The 20,352-nt window shown below is 61.4% G+C and overlaps 2 protein-coding genes across 6 annotated transcripts; one reads left to right on the top strand and one right to left on the bottom strand.

Moving 5' to 3' along the window:
- Positions 1 to 324: 324 nt before the first annotated feature.
- CREB3L3 (cAMP responsive element binding protein 3 like 3) lies at positions 325 to 6,347 on the bottom strand. Of its 5 annotated transcripts, none has more exons than XM_064396466.1 (11): positions 5,942 to 6,347; positions 5,196 to 5,305; positions 4,218 to 4,342; positions 3,860 to 4,115; positions 3,375 to 3,490; positions 3,002 to 3,133; positions 2,816 to 2,922; positions 2,648 to 2,716; positions 2,481 to 2,565; positions 1,336 to 1,432; positions 325 to 1,047 (listed from the first exon to the last, which is right to left on the bottom strand). In XM_064396466.1, exons 2-11 carry the CDS (start codon positions 5,209 to 5,211, stop codon positions 701 to 703), a joined length of 1,350 nt encoding a protein of 449 aa, XP_064252536.1. In that variant the 5' UTR covers positions 5,212 to 5,305; positions 5,942 to 6,347; the 3' UTR covers positions 325 to 700. The 5 variants fall into 5 exon arrangements, with proteins under 5 accessions (XP_064252536.1, XP_064252537.1, XP_064252535.1 ...); XM_064396467.1 differs by having other exon boundaries at positions 5,954 to 6,347; XM_064396465.1 differs by lacking the exon at positions 5,942 to 6,347 and adding an exon at positions 5,582 to 5,899.
- A 307-nt stretch (positions 6,348 to 6,654) lies between these two features.
- Positions 6,655 to 18,561, top strand: MAP2K2 (mitogen-activated protein kinase kinase 2). The gene is made up of 11 exons (XM_064396407.1): positions 6,655 to 6,806; positions 7,932 to 8,142; positions 9,413 to 9,559; positions 10,056 to 10,133; positions 10,708 to 10,759; positions 10,847 to 10,971; positions 12,710 to 12,923; positions 13,646 to 13,710; positions 14,391 to 14,452; positions 14,989 to 15,034; positions 16,667 to 18,561. Exons 1-11 carry the CDS (start codon positions 6,721 to 6,723, stop codon positions 16,775 to 16,777), a joined length of 1,197 nt encoding a protein of 398 aa, XP_064252477.1. The 5' UTR covers positions 6,655 to 6,720; the 3' UTR covers positions 16,778 to 18,561.
- The last annotated feature ends 1,791 nt before the right edge of the window (positions 18,562 to 20,352 follow it).

Here is a 20,352-nt window from a genome sequence, read left to right as displayed (position 1 = left end):
TTGGGACAGTGGAAGCTGTCCCTGCCCATGGCAGGGGTGGCACTGGATGAGCTTTAAGGTCCCTTACAACCCAAACCATTCCATGACTCTGTAATTCCACGCCACTTGGTCATGGAGGGAGACTGGTGCTGGCTGGATCCCAGTTGGACTCAGGGCTGGGAGCTGTGGGAGCTGTGGGAGGGTGCCCTGGCCCCAGCTCCAGGTGGGGCATGGCCGTGTGTCCCCCCCATTTCTGGGCCCCTCATGGCAGATGGGCTTGAGGTCCCCCTGGCCCAGGGCTCCTTGAAACCTCTTGCATCACCCTCTCTTAAACTACAGCAGGTGTATTTTTTCCAAAATATCTTATATTTAGAGATGAAAATAAAATTCTAAAACCAAAACCGAAAACAAAACAAAGAGCAAAACCAACCAGTTGCACCATCAGTAGCCAACCAGGCCAGGGCTCCTCCTGCTTCCTCAGCCCCATCCTGAGTGACCTCAGGTCCTTTCCACAACTCCCACTGTGCCAGGGGGGCAGGAGCAGCCCCTTCCTCCCAGTAAGGCCAGTGGGAACCGTTCTCCTCTTCCCAGTTCACAGAATCCAAGCAAAGCCAAGCAGGTCCAGCATCCGGAGGCAGATCCCGGAGGGGTCCCCCGAGGGCGTGTCCTGTAGGGGGTGAGGTGCTGTCACCCCATGGCACCCCCGTGCTCCCTGCTGTGCCTAAAGCTCCTCCACCGGCTCCAGCACCGCGGGCCGGCCGTGCCCAGGCTTGGACCATGCCAGGGATGCCAGCCCCGGGTGTGGCACGGAGCCATCCCCTGGCACAGCATCGCCGTGGTCGCCGTCCTCATGGCTCAGCCCCTCGGTGGCCGATGCCCGTGTGTCGTTCTGGAGGGTGCCTTTGTCTGGAAGTGCTGGGAATGTGCCCTGGAAAGCCTCGTGCAGGGTCTCGGGGGTCTCCTGCAGGGGCTCCGACCACAGCGGCTCCGGGGGCTTCTCCTCCCCGGCCTGGGGCTGGGTGTGAACCACGCGGGAGGCGGCGGCGTTGTGCAGGGACCTGGAGAAAACTGAGCCCCACGGAGGGTCAGGGCCCGAGGGTCTGGCACAGCCCAGCCCAGCCCTGGCACAGCCCAGCACAGCACAGCCCTGGCACAGCCCAGCCCTGGCACAGCCCAGCCCAGCACAGCCCTGGCACAGCCCAGCCCAGCCCAGGCACAGCCCTGGCACAGCCCAGCACAGCCCTGTCACTGCCCAGCACAGCCCTGGCACAGCCCAGCCCAGCACAGCCCTGGCACAGCCCAGCACAGCCCAGCACAGCCCAGCACAGCCCAGCACAGCCCTGGCACAGCCCTCACCTCGCACGGGCCTGAAGTCGCCGTTTGCCTCGGCCTTGCTGGGGGCGAAGGGGCTGATGGAGGGGAAGACAATGAGGGTGAAGGAGAGCAGCAGGACCTGGGGACAGAGGGGACATCACTGAGCACAGCAGGGGAGAGGAACCAGGATCTGGCTCACAGCTGGTGGCAGACCCAGGAGTGCATCTATTCCGCCATCCCTCCCTTCTGGTTCATGTCCTACCAGTGCACCTCCATCCATCATCCATCCATCCATCCATCATCCATCCACCCATCCATCATCCATCCATCATCCATCCATCCATCCATCATCCACCCATCCATCACCCACCCATCCATCATCCACCCATCCATCCATCCATCCATCCATCATCCATCCATCCATCCATCCATCCATCCATCATCCATCCATCATCCATCCATCCATCCACCCATCCATCCATCCATCCATCCACCCATCCATCCTCCATCCACCCATCCATCCATCCATCCACCCATCCATCCTCCATCCACCCATCCATCCATCCATCATCCATCCATCCGTCCATCATCCATCCATCCATCCATCCATCCATCCATCATCCATCCATCCATCCATCCATCATCCATCCATCCATCCATCCATCCATCCATCATCCATCCATCCATCATCCATCCATCCATCCATCCATCCATCCATCCATCATCCATCCATCCGTCCATCATCCATCCATCCATCATCCATCCATCATCCATCCATCATCCATCCATCCGTCCATCATCCATCCATCATCCATCCACCCATCCATCATCCATCCATCATCCATCCATCCATCCATCCATCCATCCATCATCCATCCATCCATCCATCCATCCATCATCCATCCATCCATCATCCATCCATCCATCCATCCATCCATCATCCATCCATCCATCCACCCATCCATCCATCCATCCATCCATCCATCATCCATCCATCCACCATCCACCCATCCATCATCCATCCATCCATCATCCATCCATCCATCATCCATCATCCATCCATCCACCATCCACCCATCCATCATCCATCCATCCATCCATCCATCCATCCATCCATCCATCATCCATCATCCATCCATCCCTCCCTGCCCATCTCCAGGCTCCCAGGCCTTGGAGGCCCCACGCACCGCCAGGCAGGTCCCTGTCTGTGCTGCCTTGTTGCTCGACTGAACCACCATGGCCTGGAGCTTCTTCAGCTGCTCCAGGAGGGATCTGGGAACAGGGAGAGCCCATGAGCCTCCATGCCAACATTTCCCACCCCACCTTGTCCCCATCCCAGCCAAGGAACACCTACGAGTTCTGCTTCTCCAGGTGCAGGACTTTCCTCTGCAGCTCCTGGTTCTGAGCCGTGCACGCCGACATCCTGGGACAGGGAGAGCAGCGTGGGGTCAGGGGACAGGGCTGGCAAGGAGCAGAGTGCCCAGGGTGCCACCGTGCCCAGGGGAGGGGCTGGGCTCTGTACCTGCTCTCCAGCCCATCGATGTATTCCTTCTTCTTCTTGCGGCTCTCCTGAGCCGACTGCTTGTTGCGGATCTTCCTCCGGATCTTCTTCAGCACCCGCTCCTCGTACTGGGGGAGACACGGGGGGTCAGGGCCACCAGGGCTGGGACCCCCCCTCCACACCCCTGCCAGGTGTCCTGGCACCCACCTTGGTGAGGGGCAGCTGCGTGGGCAGGGTCACCCCCTCCTTCAACAGCAGCTTCTTCTCATCTTCCGTCAGCACCAGCTCCTGGAAGTGGCCCTGGCTCGGCCGGAGCAGGGAGCCAGGAGCCTGTGGCTGCTGTGGGGACGTGGAATGGTGACACCATGGAATGGTGACACCTTTGGGTGGGGTCACCCCCCGCCTGGCCCCAGGGACCCTGGCTGGGACCATGGTGAAGGTGCCAGGAAGGGACAGGGATCATAGACAAGGACCAGGAAGGGAAAGGGAAAGGATGGGGAGGGATAGGGATGGGAATGGGGGATGCTCAGGGTCCAGGCTGGGGACAGGGAGTGTTGGGGACACAGGGACAGGGACTCACGTTGTCAGAGCTGCCCGAGAGCAGCAGGTCCTTGACGGTGAGGGCACAGGATGCGGGCGGGGGGACCGCGGGCAGGTCCTGGCTCTCCTCCAGGAAGAACCCAGGGTGCCACATGTCTGGAGGAGGGCAGAGCAGGGCTGTCTACAGAGCTGTGTCCCCACTGTCCCCAGCGTCCCCACTGCAGGACCCTCCCCCTGGGGTGGCCCCAGCACCAGGGTGACTTGTGCCCAGTCCAGTGCCCCTGACTCTGTCCCCCCAGACTGTCCCCCTGGTCCTGCCCTAGTCCCCCCCACAAGTCTGCCCAGTTTCCCCCAGTTCCCAATCTCTCCACACTCTCCCTATCTCCTCCCTAGCCCACCAGACCTCCCAGTTCTTTCCAGTTTCCCCCAGCTCCCTTAATTTCCTCACAGTCCCCCCCTCCCCACTGCTCTCAGCTCCCCAGTCCCCCCAGTGCCCCCAGCTGGTCCTTCCCCAGTGTGGCTCACCCAGGTCGATGGAGACCTCGGGCTGCAGGACCCCAGCCCCCGCCGGGAGGGGCTGGGCCCGGCAGGGCTCGGTGTAGGGGTACAGGACCTCTCGGGGACCCCCGTCACAGCTCCGGGGGGGGCTGTCGTGCTGGTCAGAGGGGGGGTCCTCGGACACCCCGCTGTCACTGGTGGCCGGGGACCAGCTGGGCGAGTCCGACACCGAGTCCCCGGAGCCCAGCACGGAGCTCAGCAAGTCCTTGCTGTCCGGGGCACGCTGTGGGGACACGGCAGCGTCAGCGGGAGCGCCCGTGGCCCGGGCTGTGACACGGCAGGGCTGTCACCCAGCAGGGCCCAGGCGGGGAGGGGCCGGGCTCACCCTGTCCTGGGGCCAGGCGCCCGGCGGCGTCCCCAGCTCCACCTCGCGCAGGATCCCGTCCTGGAGGTCGAAGAGGAGATCCAGCAGGTCCAGGCTCTCGAGGCTGCCCGTGCTGGAGGCCATGGCTGTGGGATGGCAGGGTCACTGCCCAGCCCAGGCCCCTGGTACCCCCCAGAGCCACCCCCACACGAGCTGCACGGCCCCGGGGACACCCCGAGTCCTGGGGCAGCTCAGAGGGGGCAGGAGCATGTTGGGATTCACCTGGAAAAGCCCTACAGGGGTGGGACAGGATGTGGGGGCTCCAGGCATGGCAGTGCCCCCCCCTCCTCCCAGCAGCTGAAGTTCCCAAATCCTCCAGTTTTCCACCCAGAGCTGCCCAGGCAGGGGGTTCCCTCCTGGAGGTGGCCGTGCTGCAAGGGCTGGTTAATCATTCTGGGTGGCAAGTGGAGGGGAGGGCACTGCGGCCACTGGTCACCCCAGGGAGGGGACTCAGTCCCTCCCTGCCACCCCAGGCACTGCTTGAGACCCTGGCCTCAGAGCCACTGGGCCAGCTGACCACAGCCCACCTGGCCAATGAGCCAGCTGACATCCCAGCTGCCCGAGCAGCTGACCCACTGACCAGCTGGTTGACCAGTCAGTGAACTGATCAAGAGACAAACCAAATGGTCAGCCTGTTGGCCAAATGACCAATGGATGGACTGCCCCAACGACCAGCCCACTGACCAATGGACTGACCACTCAACTCTCTGCCTGACTGACCAACCGACCAACCAACCAACCAACCAACCAACCAACCCACCACCCACCCAACTGACTCAAATGTCCTCCAAGCCAGCTGGGGACAGTTGTCATTCCTTGACATTTGGCTGGCCAAGGTGGACACGGGGCTTTATTGCACCCTGTCCTTCACCCTCAGTCCTCTCAGAGCATCCTGACGGCCCCACGGGATCTCGCTGAGCGGTGGCAGCCAGGACATACCTGAGGGAGATGCCATCGCTTGTCCTCTCAGCCCTCTCTGAGCACAGGGAGCGCGGTGGACAACAAGCCCGGCCTTCACCTTCCTCCTCTTCCTCCTCCTTTGTGATTCCCTGAACCGAATGGCAAAGTTTAAACTCCAACTGCACAGAAATAATATCCCAGATTGCAAAATGCCCCAGCCCTGATTGGGGCCGTCAGAGTGAGATGGCAGGGCCACCCCGGGGCTGGACCCGTAACTCATTAGCCAAATGTTTTTGTGCTCCTCTGCCAAGCGGGGCAGGAGGGGCCGGGGCTGCCGGGCGAAGTCCAGGTGCTATAATTGTCCATGAACCTTCACCCACTTTTGGGGACAGTTTCCCTTTTTCAGACGTCTCGGTGTTAATTACATTGTCCGGGGACGTTCGCTTGGCCTGTGCCGCTCACGGCTGATCCAAAACCACCTCGGTGCCCTGTGGTTCCCCCTGGAGAGAGACCGCTGAGAAGGGATGGAGGGACAGCGCACAGGGGATGGCTGTCCAGGGACAGGGGGAGGGATGGATGGGGAATTGGGATGGGGAATTGGGGATTAGGAATTGTTCCTGTGAGGGTGGGCAGTCCAGATCCCAGAGCAGCCGTGGCAGTGCCCAGGCTGGACACTGGGGCTCGGAGCAGCCTGGGACAGCGGGAGGTGTCCCTGTGGAAAGGATTGTTTAAAACCCATCCCAACCCAGCCCGCCGAGTCCCTCAGGGCTGTTTCGGGCTCGTACCCCGTGCCGAACCTTCATCCCCCTGCAGCGAGGGGCACCGGCACAGCCCCAGCCCGCCTCCCCTCGGTGAGTCCCAGCACAGGGAGGGGACACAGCTGACTAAGGCTCCGTGTGGCCCAGGCGTGGCGCGGGGACAAGGCCACGGCCCCTTATCGGCCGCCCCACGGCCTCTGCCCGGCTGCTCCCTGCTTTATGGCCCCGCCGGAGCGGGCAAAGGGCGCCCGCCCGGGGCCGCCACCCGGGGCCGCTCCTCAGGAACCGCGGCGGTCCCGGGGCTTGGCATCGGGCATGGAACGGGGTGAGCGGAGCAGGCAGGGGCTGAGGGGCTGCTGTCGCTAATTAGCGATTATTTAATTTATTTAATTAACGCTCCGTCCGCACAGCCCACGCCCCTCAGGCGGGGAAGCTCCGCCCCCTCCTTCTCCCCCTCAGCGACATCTCGCGAGACTTCGCCCCGCCGCGCGCCCTTAGGCCCCGCCCCCCCGGGGCCGTCTGTCCCCGCCCCCAGGAGCTCCCGGTCCCGCCCCGCCTCCCGGAGCTCCCGGTCCCGCCCCTCGGAGCTCCCGGTCCCGCCCCTCGGAGCTCCCGGTCCCGCCTCCACAGCCCCGGCCGTGGCCCCGCCCCGGTTCCGGCCCCCGCCCCGGTACCGGCGCTAGCCCCGCCCCCAGGCTCGGTCCCGCCCCCGATTGGCCCGCGCTGGCCCCGCCCCGGCCCCGCCCCCGCGCGCCCCCGCGGCCGGCCGCGCCCCCCCGGCCCCGCAGGCGCGGCCCGGCCCGGCCATGCCGGCCAAGAGGAAGCCGGTGCTGCCCGCCCTCAACATCGCCCCCAGCGCCGCCGAGGGGCCCAGCCCCGACGGCTCCGCAGAGTGAGTCAGGCCCGGCCGGGCACCGGGCCTGGGGGGGGACACCGGGCCCGGGCAGAGCGGGCAGCGGGCCTGGGGGGTCGGGGCACGGCGGGCGCGGGGAGGGCCGGGGAAGGCCTGGAGGAGCCGGGACAGGTCTGGGGAGGCCTGGGAAGGTCTGAGGGGGGACCTGGGGCGGGCTCGGGGGGACCGGGGAAGGCCTGGGGGAGCGGGGCCCGGCCCGGGGGAGCGGGGCCCGGCCCGGGGGAGCGGGAACGGGCCCGGGGGCTGGACGGGCCCGGTCTGGGGCTGTGGGGCAGGTGAGGCTCAGGGAGGCAGAGCTGGAGGAGAAGGCCGAGGGCTGGGAGGGCAGGGATGGGCAGGGGGAGGCTGCTCTGGCCCCCCCGGTTTGCAGGGGGCAGCTCAGGCCTGGGGGGTGCCGGGCCAGGCCTGGAGCCCCCGGTTGGAGCTGGGATGGGGGTCTGGGGGGCACCTGGGGCAGCAGGGGGGGCTCAGCAATGGGATATGTGGGGTGGGAGGTGGCGAGGGGGGTACTGGGGTGCTGGGTGAGACCCTCCCGACGTGTCCCAGTGTGGGTGAGGAGGGACAGGGGGGTGGCAGCAGCTGGCATGAGCAGCTGGAGCTGGCGCGGGCGGCGGGGGCTCGGCAGCTGCTGCTGGGGCAGCACAGACCCCCCTTTGTGCTCGGGATTTGGGGTGGGGGTGTCACGGAGCTGCTGGACCCCGTGGAAAGCCCTTCTCGTGTTACACACCACAGCCAAGTGTGGCTCCCCAGGACAGGGAGCAGCGTCTGCTGCTGCCTCTGTGAGGGCCAAAGGATTTTTCCTGTTCCTTGGCCCTCCCAAAACACCTGGCTGCTCCCAAGCTCCTCTCCAGAGGGGCTCTGTGGGTTGGGCAGGGGCTTCTCCAGGTCTCCCTGTCCAGGTGATCCCGTTGTGGCGGGCTCAGGACGTGTCAGGGGATGATTTTTGGGCTCTGTGGGTTGGGCAGGGGCTTCTCCAGGTCTCCCTGTCCCGGTGATCCCGTTGTGGGGGGCTCAGGACGTGTCAGGGGATGATTTTCCATCGTTTCCTGAGGACTGCACCCTCCTTTTTTCCCTGCTGCTGCCCATCTCCTCCTCCCCTCTCAGGGCTAACCTGGTGGACCTGCAGAAGAAGCTGGAGGAGCTGGAGCTGGATGAGCAGCAGAAGAAGCGCCTGGAAGCTTTCCTGACCCAGAAAGCCAAAGTGGGGGAGCTGAAGGACGACGACTTCGAGAGGATCTCCGAGCTGGGCGCTGGCAATGGCGGGGTGGTCACCAAAGTGCAGCACAAACCCTCAGGGCTCGTTATGGCACGGAAGGTAACGAGGGGCTGGGCGTGCTGGGGAGCACCTGGAGCTCTGCCTGCTCAGGGAGGGCTGGGTTTGCCTGGATTCTCTCCATTTGCACCTTCACCAGCTCGCCGTGGCCAGGAGCAGAGCTCCCAGATGGAGCTGTCTCCTCTGGGAGAGGCTGCGCTCCCCGGGACAGATCCCTGGGCTCTGGAAAACAAGAGTTTGATTTTTTTCCCAGTTCTGATGGGCAAAGTGACTGGAATTGGATCTCCTGAGGACTGTAGGTCGTGGCAGTGGGGAGGATGGGTTTGGCACACACATCCCTCAGCCCCATTTAACACATCCCAAGGTCATTCCAAGCAGGGACAGAGGTTCCTCCCAGGCTTGGCTTCACTGGGAACATCTCCTGTGGTGCCACGGAGCAGAAAACCAGGAGCTGCTTCATCTGCCTGCTGGGAGAGGCTGTGCTTGGCAGGAGCAGCACAAGCACTGCTCTGCCTCCTCCAGAGTCCCTCCTCCCTCCTGCTGTTGGGATCAGGGAATCCTGGAGTGGTTTGGGGTGGAAGGGGCCCTGCAGCTCACCCAGCTCCCAGGGCAGGGCCTCTTTCACCAGCCCAGGCTGTTTCTCCCCTGCTCTGCTCTGCCCCACGTGTGCCCCAAAAGCCGCTGCTCGTTCTTGTGCAGAACCTTCACAGGGGCTTTTTCTTTTCTGTGGTTTCCTTGATCTGGGAGCACCTTCTTACAACACCTCCAGAGCTTGTGAAAATGCTCCTGGCTGCTGACTCAGAGGGGCTGAGATCAAGCTCCTGACTCGTCTTTCCACCCGTGTCCGGTGCAATCCCGGCGCCTTCCGTGGCCGAGGCAGCACAGAGCTCTCCCTGTGCCTGCAGCATGGAATTCCCACGGGATGGGGTTGGAGAGACCTTCAGTCCCACCCAGTGCCACCCTTCCCATGGTCGGGACACCTTCCACTGTGCCAGGCTGCTCCAAGCCACGTCCAGCCTGGCCCTGGGCACTGCCAGGGGCAGCCACAGCTGCTCTGGGAATTCCATTGCAGGGCCTCACCTCCCTTCCATGATTTATTCCCAATATCCCACCCATCCCTGCCCTTTGGCAGTGGGAAACCATTCCCTGTGTCCTGGCACTTCATCCTTAATATCAGTCTGAAAATGGGAAAAATTCTGCTCCAGAGCAGCGCCTCCCTTGAAGAGCTGATTTCTTCCCAGCACTCAGGGCTGCTGCCTGTCAGCTCTGTCCCTCCCAGGAGTCACACCTTGCCTGTTTCCTCTCTTGGCAGCTGATCCACTTGGAAATCAAACCAGCCATCAGGAACCAGATCATCCGGGAGCTGCAGGTGCTGCACGAGTGCAACTCCCCCTACATCGTGGGCTTTTATGGAGCCTTCTACAGCGACGGGGAGATCTCCATCTGCATGGAGCACATGGTGAGCCCTGCCCTGCCAGCTCGCTGCCTTGGGGCACTGCAGCTCCTTGCTCTGGCCACTCTGCTCCTGGTGGGAGCCACACATTCCTGCCCAGGCCCCGGGATCAGGGAGACGGCGACTTTTGGGAAGAGGAAGCAGAGGTTTGGGGCTTGGCCAAACGGAAATGTTGCCAACCTGCTGCTCTGCAGAGAGGCTCAGTGAACATATTCTCTTGTTTCTGGTGGAGAACTGTGTTATTTCTGCTCCAAATCAGCACCATCTTGGCATTTCCACTGATGGAAGGAAGCAAAGAACCAACAGCAAGGAGCAGAGCTGCTAAAAAACCAGTTTTCAGTGATGAACCTGAGCTCAGATCACCAGATCTTTTATTTCTTTTGGGCTGAAAAAGGAGTGTGCTCAATGCTGGCCACCCACCATCTGCTCCCCTGTACATCCAGCTGCTCTGTTTTCCTGCTGGGGATTGCTGTGTTGGTCATTCCCATGCTCTTTATTTCAGGATGGTGGCTCTTTGGATCAAGTGCTGAAAGAAGCCAAAAGAATTCCTGAGGAAATCCTGGGCAAAGTCAGTATAGCGGTGAGTGATGGGGCTGCTCAGGCTTCCAGGCAGGATTTGCTGGGCAGGGATTGGGAATAATTCCTGGGATCCCAAGTAGCTGGGAATGCTGCTGAGCTGGGAGTGTGGATTAGATGCTCCAAGTGCTTTTTGTCTGCACATCGTTCTTCTTTTCCATCCCCTTTGCACATGATCCTTCTGGGACTGTCCTTTCCCTGGAGAGCTGCCATGGAGAGGCCTTTGGGATATTACAGAATTCCAGGCAGGGCAGCCCTGGGAATAATCCCTGGGCTGCCCTGGGAATCTTTCTGTGTTTCCCAGTCCTGGGGACTGCACTTTCCTGGGCCAAGAGGCCAGAGCAGAGGGGAATATTCCCAAGCCCTTTCCCCACCTCCAGCCCCTCTGGATAATGTTGCCTTCACTTCGAGGAGGTTTGGGAGAAGCTTTTTTGGGGTGGTTCACCCAAAATCTCTGATGGAATTGGGGACAAATTGCACACCCTGAGGGACATGGGCACCACGGGGCAGCTCTCCCTGGGCTGAGGGCAGAGCTGTTCCCTGAGCTCTGCTCTCATCCAGCCTTGGGTTCCTCCCAGGTTCTGCGGGGCCTGGCCTATCTGCGGGAGAAGCACCAAATCATGCACAGAGGTGAGAGCAGCACCCTGAAAACCCCAGCCTGCAGTGCCAGGTGTCACCCAGAGCCACCTTCTCACTCCCCTCTCTCGCTGTTCCCAGATGTGAAACCCTCCAACATCCTGGTGAATTCCAGAGGGGAGATTAAGCTCTGTGATTTCGGGGTCAGCGGGCAGCTCATTGACTCCATGGCCAACTCCTTTGTGGGAACTCGGTCCTACATGTCTGTAAGTTCCTTCCAGCTGGGGTTTTTGGGTCGTTTGGGTTCATCTCAGCTGTTTCCATCCCCATCCTGTGCACAGGGACTCTCTTTCCACTGTCCCAGCTTGTTCCAAGCCCTGTCCAGCCTGGCCTTGGACACTTCCAGGGATCCAGGGGCAGCCCCAGCTTCTCTGGGATCCTGTGCCAGGGCCTGCCCACCCTCCCAGGGAAGGATCCTGAGGTCTGAGCTGCTCCTGTATTTTGGGAATGGTTATTCAAGTGCAGTTATAGTTAGACAGGGGCTATTTAAAAATCCTGTCCCCTCTGCTCCCAGGCCCTGGCTCCAGGCTGCCTCAGAGCTGCCAGTGGGGATGACTTGCATGGATTGATTTATTTCTAATTTTTTCTTTTAATGGCCATAACCTCAAGTGGATTTTCTGCTCCTCTGGTTCCTCTTGGGTGTTAACAGCAGAGAGCAGGAAAATACATTTTTATGGATAAGTTGAGTTCCTTAGATTTCAGCACACGGAGAAATAGATTCCTGCTGGGTGTTCCAGCTCCCAAACACAAGTAGCTGGGAATGCTGCTCAGCTGGGAGTGTGGATTAGATGCTCCAAGTGCTTTTTGTCTGCACATCATTCTTCTTTTCCATCCCCTTTGCACATGATCCTTCTGGGACTGTCCTTTCCCTGGAGAGCTGCCATGGAGAGGCCTTTGGGATATTACAGAATTCCAGAACGGGTTGGGTTGGGTTGGAAGGACCTTAAAGCCCATCCAGTCCCACTCCTGCCATGGCAGGGACACCTTGCACTGTCCCAGGCTGCTCCAACCTGGCCTTGGACATTCCAGGGATCCAGGGCAGCCCCAGCTGCTCTGGGCACCTGTGCCAGGGCCTGCCCATCCTCCCAGGGCAGAATTCCTTCCCAATATCCCATCTGTCCCTGCCTCTGTCCGTGTGAAGCCATTCCCTGTGTCCTGTCCCTTGTCCAAAGTCCTTCTCCAGTTCCCTTGGAGCCCCTTTAGGCACTGGAGTGAGTCTGATCCCTACAGGATATTTGAGTTTGGTGTCACTGTCCCACGTTACCCCATGTTCCTGTGTCCTGGGGGTCCTTATCCCATGTCACTGGGTGTTCCTGTGCTCTGGGGACCAGCATTCCATGTCACCCCCATTCCCTGTGCCCTGGGTGCCTTTATCCCCATTCCCAGTGCCATTATCCCCATTCCCGGTGCCATTGTCCCCTTTCCCAGTGCCATTATCCCCTCCCACCCCTGAGCCCTGTGCTCTCCCTGTTATCACTGTCCCCATTCCCATTCTCCCCATTCCCATTCTCCCCATTCCCATTCTCCCACTCTGAGGCCGTGCTCTCCCTGTTATCCCCATTCCCATTCCCATTATCCCCATTCCCAGTGCCATTATCCCCATCCCCATTCCCATTCTCCCCATCCCCATTCTCCCACCCTGAGGCCGTGCTCTCCCTGTTACCCCCATTCCCATTCCCATTCTCCCCATTCCCATTCCCATTCTCCCCACTCCCATTCTCCCCATCCCCACTCTCCCAGCTGAGGCCGTGCTCTCCCTGTTACCCCCATTCCCATTCCCATTATCCCCATTCCCATTGTCCCCACTCCCACTCTCCCCGCTGAGGCCGCGCTCTCCCCGTTACCCCCATTCCCATTACCCCCATTCCCATTCCCATTATTCCCATTCCCATTCCCATTCTCCCCACTCCCACTCTCCCCGCTGAGGCCGCGCTCTCCCCGCAGCCCGAGCGCCTGCAGGGCACGCACTACTCGGTGCAGTCGGACATCTGGAGCATGGGGCTGTCCCTAGTGGAGCTGTCGATCGGAAGGTACCCAATCCCCCCGCCAGACTCCAAGGAACTGGAAGCAATTTTTGGCCGTCCTGTGGTGGACGGGGCGGAGGGAGAGTCCCCCAGCATCTCGCCGCGGGCCCGGCCCCCAGGACGCCCCGTCAGTGGTAGGGGCTGTGGTGTGCATGGGCAGCAACGCTTCCATGGGGGATGAGGGGTTGGGATCCGCCTGGGGCGGCCGGGGGAGCTGCCCTGCACCAGGCTCTGCTGGGAATCTTGGCAGGGAAATCAGCATTGGCTCCAGCACGGCCCACCCCGCCTCAGCTTGGTGGAGTCGAGGTGGGAGCGTGGGGAGGATGGATTTGGGAGCTGTCCGTGGGTTCCTGTGTCCCACAAAGATGTGATCCCTGTTCTCAGCCCCTCGCCGTGCTGTGGGTGCAGCTGGAATGTGGCTCCCGTGGAGAGAATGTCCCTCAAACCGTTGTCACAGCCCCTTGTGCTCCTCAGGCCGTGCCAGCAGCTTCTTCTGAGGCGTCGGGCAGCTTTTTGGGGAGAGCTGTGCTGGCAGCTCTCACAGGAGCACCAAACAGCACCAGGATTCCAGGGAGGCTCTGCTGGAGCCGTTTCCTTGGGAGCAGAAGGCTCTGGAAGTGCTGCCAGCCAGCCAGAGTAGATTTTCTGGTGCTGTCCAAACATAAATAAATCTGGGCTGGTCTGGTGAAAGAAATCCAAATTCTGGGAGTGGCCTTGGTCTCTCTTTAACCACGACTCAATTCCCCTGGGAGTTTCCTCAGCCTCTCCCAGCAGAGCTCCCCCAAAGTCGTGTTTTTCACCCCAAACTGAGCCCTGAGCAGCCTCTGAGCACCGTTTGTGTCGTGTCACCCCCCAGGGCACGGGATGGACTCCAGGCCTGCCATGGCCATCTTCGAGCTGCTGGATTACATCGTTAACGAGGTGGGTGTTTGTTTGCCCAGAGGCTCCACAGGGATGTTCTGCTCTGCTGAGTCAGGGTGGCATCTGGAGTGTTTGGTCACTCATGGAATCCCAGGATGGTTTGGCTTGGGAGGAACTTGAAGCTTATCCAGTGCCACCCTTGCCATGGTAGGGACACTTCCCACTGTCCCAGGCTGCTCCAGCCTGGCCTGGGCACTGCCAGGGATCCAGGGGCAGCCCCAGCTGCTCTGGGAAATCCATCCCAGGGCCTCCCCACCCTCACAGGGAGAAATTTCCTTCCCAAAATCCCATCTAAACCTTCCCTTCTTCAGCTTAAGGCCATCCCCCGTGTCCTACCCAACTTGCAAGCACAGCTCTCACAAACAGGGTGGTGGAAAATTCTCATTTTGGGATTGTTTCATCAGCCGTAGGCACGGCCAGAGCTGGGATTTGTGAGGCTGGATTTAGGGTTGGGATGCTTGGTGATTTCCCAGCTTTGGCTGGGGTTCAGTGTGGGGTCCCCCGGGTGCAGGGGGAGCTGGAGCAGCAGGGGAAGGAGTGGCAGGGAAGGGTTTTCCTGGCTGGAAAAGCAGTGAGGATGAGGAGGATGAGAGTGGCTGTAGAGCACAGCTCCCTGACACTGCAGCTGACACTGATTTTTGGCACAGTAACACAGGAACCCCTTTTCCTTCTCTCCACAGCCACCTCCCAAGCTGCCAAGTGGGGTCTTCACGCAAGATTTCCAGGAGTTTGTAAATAAATGGTGAGGATTTAATCTCCTGGCTGAAGGTGGAGGCTTGGACGTGCTCCTTGACAGCTCTGCAGCTCCACCCTCTGTGTTCTGCCTGATCTCTCTCTCCCTGCCTGATCCCACGTTGTGCTGGGAGCTCCTGCCTTGGGAAGGGTTGGAATAAAAGCAGTTTATTTGTGGGGCTGCTGAGCAGGATCCCAGCTCCTTCTAAATCTGAGCCTGGCAAGGGGGGTGGTGGAGCAGATCCCGGGGCTGAGTCACCCCGTGGGCACAGGGACACCTGAAGGTGCTGCCAGAGCTCCCAGTGAAGCAGGGATTGGATATTAAATCCCAGATTGCTGCCAAGCTTTAGGGCCTTTTCTCCATTTGCAGGGCACAATTTGTCCCCACAGTCTGGAAGAGATGGATCCTGCAGCTCTCCCTGGCAGCTGAGCTGGCAGGGATCCCTCTCCTGGGATCCTGAGGGGTTTTGGGGGAAGCTGCAGCTTCTCCAGCCTGATCCCCACAAGGAATCTCACCTTGGCTTCCCTCTCTTGTTCTCATTTCAGCTTAATTAAAAACCCAGCAGAGCGAGCAGACCTGAAGATGCTGATGGTGAGTGGGGAGAGGATTTTTCTGCTGCACTGGGGTGGCACCAGCTCTGCCCCATCCCTCCTGCTCCAAAGGCTGGGGACTGCCAGGCTGGCTCAGGGTGGGGCAGAGGGAGGGACTGACCCCCTGTGTCCAGTGCTGGATCTCTGCTGGGAGCCCTGGGAGGTGCTGGGACAGCCCTGGCTCCTCAGCTGGGCACTGGGGGCTGACACTGAGGTGGCACTGGGGGCTGGCACTGAGGTGGCACTGGGGGCTGGCACTGAGGTGGCACTGAGGTGGCACTGAGGTGGCACGGGGGCTGGACCCCAGCTGTGCTCTGATCCCAGAGCTCCAGCAGAGTCCTGGGCAGCAGGGAAAGGGGGAATTCAGGTGAGACCCCACCTGCAGAGCTGCCTCCAGCTCTGGTCCAGCAGCAGGAGCTGCTGGAGAGAGTCCAGAGGAGACCCCAGAGCTGCTGCAGGGCTGGAGCCCCTCTGGAGCTCCGGGAGAGCTGGGGGTGCTCACCTGGACAGGAGAAGGCTCCAGGGAGAGCTCAGAGCCCTTCCAGGGCCTGAAGGGGCTCCAGGGAGAGCTCAGAGCCCTTCCAGGGCTTGAAGGGGCTCCAGGAGAGCTCAGAGCCCCTTCCAGGGCCTGAAGGGGCTCCAGGGAGAGCTCAGAGCCCTTCCAGGGCCTGAAGGGGCTCCAGGGAGAGCTCAGAGCCCTTCCAGGGGCTGAAGGGGCTCCAGGAGAGCTCAGAGCCCTGCCAGGGCCTGAAGGGGCTCCAGGGAGAGCTCAGAGCCCTTCCAGGGCCTGAAGGGGCTCCAGGAGAGCTCAGAGCCCTTCCAGGGCCTGAAGCGGCTCCAGGGAGAGCTCAGAGCCCTTCCAGGGCCTGAAGGGGCTCCAGGAGAGCTCAGAGCCCTGCCAGGGCCTGAAGGGGCTCCAGGGAGAGCTCAGAGCCCTTCCAGGGCCTGAAGGGGCTCCAGGAGAGCTGCAGAGCCCTTCCAGAGCCTGAAGGGGCTCCAGGGAGAGCTCAGAGCCCTTCCAGGGCCTGAAGGGGCTCCAGGAGAGCTCAGAGCCCTGCCAGGGCCTGAAGGGGCTCCAGGGAGAGCTCAGAGCCCTTCCAGGGCCTGAAGGGGCTCCAGGGAGAGCTCAGAGCCCTTCCAGGGCCTGAAGGGGCTCCAGGCAGAGCTCAGAGCCCTGCCAGGGCCTGAAGGGGCTCCAGGCAGAGCTCAGAGCCCTGCCAGGGCCTGAAGGGGCTCCAGGCAGAGCTCAGAGCCCTGCCAGGGCCTGAAGGGGCTCCAGGAGAGCTCAGAGCCCTGCCAGGGCCTGAAGGGGCTCCAGGGAGAGCTCAGAGCCCTGCCAGGGCCTGAAGGGGCTCCAGGAGAGCTGCAGAGGGACTGGGGACAAGGCTGGAGGGACAGGACCCAGGGAATGGCTCCCAGTGCCAGAGGGCAGCGCTGGGTGGGAGATTGGGAAGGAATTCCTCCGTGTGATGGTGGGAGGAATGTTCTCCCCAAATCCTCTTTCCCTGCCTCAGCTGTGGCACCAGCATCTTCCCCCCTCTGCAGGGCACATCCCACAGCACAGGGCTGGCTTTTTGGGGTCTGGGGTGCTCCTCTGGGCTGTTCCTGAGCGTGTTTTCCCCTGTGCTTGCAGAGCCACACGTTCATCAAGCGCTCCGAGGTGGAGGAGGTGGATTTCGCGGGCTGGCTGTGCCGGACGCTGCGGCTGAACCAGCCCAGCACTCCCACCCGAGCTGCCATGTGAGCCCGGCCTGGCACTCCTGCCTCTGGCACTCCTGCCTCTGGCACTCCTGCCTCTGGCACCGCTTCCTCTCCTCCCTGCAGGGCACAGCTGCCCCTCCTTCCTCCCTCCCAGCGCCAAAGCTCCGGCCCCGGGGCAGCTCCAGGCTCCCCTCGGAGCTGGGGGTGTTCCAGGCCTCTGCTCCAGCTCTGGAGCTCCTGACACTTGGGAATTGTGGTGCTGCTTATGTTGGTTTTTCTTTATTTTGGGTTTATTTTTGGGGTTTTTTTGGGGTTTTTTTGGAAGTGTGTTCACTCGGGTTAGGGGGGATGTGAGGTGGTGCGGGGATGAGGGGCAGCTGCTGCTTCCCCTCAGCCCTGGTTTCCTCTGTGGGATCAGGAATGGAGAAACCCTGCCCGGGGTGGCCCGGAGCACTGTCACTGTCCTGCCTGGGGGCAGAGCACACATCCTCTTTGCTTGGTTTAAAACGGTTCCTTTGAAGCCTGCCTTGTCCCAGCTGGGTGTTCAGGGAGGGGCTGGATCCATGGGGATGGGAGGAATAGGAATGGGAATGGGGATGGGATTGGGATTGGGATGGGGATGGGGATGGCTCCCACTTCTCCATGCCCACCTGAGTGTGGGTTTTGGGTTTTCCTTGCCTGGAGAGGTGCAGGCAGAGCCCGGCTGTGCCCGGGCTTGGGGTCCCTCTCCTGATGCCATCGGCGCTGGCACAGGGAACCCTCCAGGCTGCATTTTCCCCCCGCAGCTGCCTCCAGCCCATCCCAGGGCTGGCCTCAGCCACTGTGGATGTGGCAGAGCTCCAGGATTCCCTGTCAGAGCCCCCCGGCCAGGGATGACCCCACCCCGAGCCCACATTGTCCCTGGATTGTCCCTCCCACCGAGGGACAGCCCCCAGGCCCGACCCCCTCCCTTCCCACCACGTGGATTTTGGGGTGAATTATTCCCCGTGTGGGCTTGACAACCCCTGAGGCCCCCCCAGGAGGATTTGGGAAGTTTAGTGGGAAGTTTTTGGTGTTTTCCTTATTTTTTTTGGCTGTTTTTCACCCAGTCAGGCTGGCAGCTGCCATCCCCCTGCCTGCCCTGGGTCCCCACCATGGCAGCCCCCCCAAAAATTAACTACCAGGGCTGGGTTACCCCAAATCCCTCATCCCTTTTCCTTTCCTATTTTCCAGCACAGCACAGAGGCACCGCCCTGCCTGGGGCCAACCCACAGGGCAACCACGTCCCCAAAGGGGGGAGACCCCAATTTTTTGGGGGGCAACACCCCAATTTTGGGGGGCAACACCCCAATTTTGGGGGGGAACACCCCAGATTTGAGGGGTCTGTGCTTGCTGGCTCAGCTCATGCCCAGCCAAGCCACCCTGGAGCTGTGGGGTGCTCCATGTGGTGGATTTTGCCTCTTACTTAATGTGGGAAGCAGGGAAGATTCCTCGAGTTTTGGGCTGTTTTCCATCGGTTTTGGTGCTGGGTTTTGGAGGAGGAAAAGGAGGAGGAAGAGGAGGAAAAGGAGGAGGAGGAGGAGAGCGTGGATGGAGCAGTTTGGTGGTGCAATTAATTTTTTTTTTTTTAAACTCGATATTTTCATCATGGATGGGGAGGGTGGGGGAAATAATAAATAAACGGCACTTTACATTTGCAGGTGGTTTCTCTCCTCGCTGGGTTTAACCCTTTCGGAGCCGGAATTCCGGCCGGGAGCGCTGCCTCTGGCAGCTCTGGGAGGTGCCGCGGCTCTCCTGGGATGTGCTGCCTCCAGTGGGAGCCGGAGCCACCGATTATCCCGGAGTTATCCCGGCACGGGCTGCATGTGGAATCCAAGGACCTAAATCCCACTGGAAATATTTGGGGGGTGAAAAACATTTAGGAGTGTTCGATATTTGGGGTGAGCAGGAGCTGGGTGAAGCTGAAAAAAAAAAAAGAAAAAAAAAACCAACAAATTGGGCCCCAAAATGGGAAAATATTTTGCAGTTTTTGTGCTGTGAACGATGCTGGGGCTCAGGGGGTGACACCAGCACGGTGCCAGCCCCAGTTCCAGGCTCCTTCTGGGACATTTTTTTAGGGTTCCATGGTGCCAACCCTAATTCCAACCTCCTTCTGGGTCATTTTTGGGGTTCCCTGGTGCCAACCCTCATTCCAGGCTCCTTCTGGGACATTTTTTGGGGTTCCATGGTGCCAACCCCAATTCCAGCCTCCTTCTGGGACATTTTTTGGGGTTCCAGCCCTAATTCCAGGCTCCTTCTGGGACATTTTTTGGGGTTCCAGCCCTAATTCCAGGCTCCTTCTGGGACATTTTTGGGGTCCCATCCTTAATTCCAGGCTCCTTCTGGGACATTTTTGGGATCCCACCCCTAATTCCAGGCTCCTTCTGGGACATTTTTGGGGTGCCATGCAGTGGTCCCTGACTCCAGGCTGTTTTGGGGGGTCCTGCTTTGTTTTTTCCCGGTCCCCCCTGGCTCTGGGGTGCCCTGCAGAGCCTGGCATGGCCCCACTGCCCCCCTGGGAGCCGTGCCAGCTTCTGCTGGTGCCAGCTGGGAATTGGGGGGGGGTCCCCAGGGTGGGGGTGACCACAACCCCCGTGGGGTTTTGGGGGTGCAGGGAGGATTTGGGGGTGCCCAGCCAAGGGGATCCCCACCCCTGTTCATTTTATAGGGGGGGATTTGGGGTTCTGCCCCCACCCAGCCTCACGGGGGGGTTCCCACGGCTGATTTTGGGGGGGGTCTCGCTGCGGGGGAGGGGGGTTCATATTTTTGGGGGGCACCCCGGGCGTGCAGGGGGAAAGTGAAAGCACTCGGGAGCTGCGGCTGCCGGGGCTCGGCGGGGACGGGCCGGGGGTGCAGCCCCCCACCCCAAAACCCCCCCCTCGCTCTGTTTGGGGGCTCAGGGACCCCTCACTCCCCACCCCCAGCCGTGCTTCCCCGTCCTGCCTCAGTTTCCCCACCTGCTCCGTGCGGTTAATGACCCAAAACCGCCCCGAAACCCCCCCGGGGGGCGGGGGGAGGGCGAGGGGCGGGCGAGGAGCCGAGCCGGGGTTATTTAAGGCAAAAAAAAAGGGGAAAAAAGGGAAAATCCCCGCGCTGCAGCGAGGAACGCGACCCCCGAGGGGGGGCTTTGCTCAAAGCTTTGCTTTCCTTGATTAAAAATTCCAAATCCCCCCGAAAATGTGGCTTTTCCACGCGGAATTCCGGCAGCCGGCCGCGTGCCGGGGGTGGCCCTGCCCCGCCCGGGTGGGGACAGCCGTGTCCCCGTGTCCCCAGTGTCCCCAGTGTCCCCGTGTCCCCCCCGGGCCCGCAGCCTCGTGCTGTCCTTGCCGGGCTGGCTCGGAGCCCACCGTGACCTTGGGCTCCGTGTCCCCTTCCCGGAGCGGGGGGGGGGACACGAGTGGCCGCGGGGACATTGGGGACACGGCGGGTGGCACGTGGTGGCCCGGGGAGGTGACCCGGGAGGGTGACGCCGGTGGGGCTGGGGGCGTGGGGAGGTGACACCCGCGTGGGGGGACACGAGTGGGTTTGGGGGGGACAGGGAGGTGACCTGGGGGCACGGGGAGGGGGTGGCACGTGGGGGGGTGGCCCAGAGGAGGCCGG

The sequence above is a fragment of the Passer domesticus genome, chromosome 21 (genome assembly GCF_036417665.1).
Source record: "Passer domesticus isolate bPasDom1 chromosome 21, bPasDom1.hap1, whole genome shotgun sequence".
In the NCBI taxonomy this organism is placed as follows: Eukaryota; Metazoa; Chordata; class Aves; order Passeriformes; family Passeridae; genus Passer; species Passer domesticus.
Note: the sequence above shows the minus strand (reverse complement) of the source record. Positions and strands in the feature narration are given on the sequence as shown.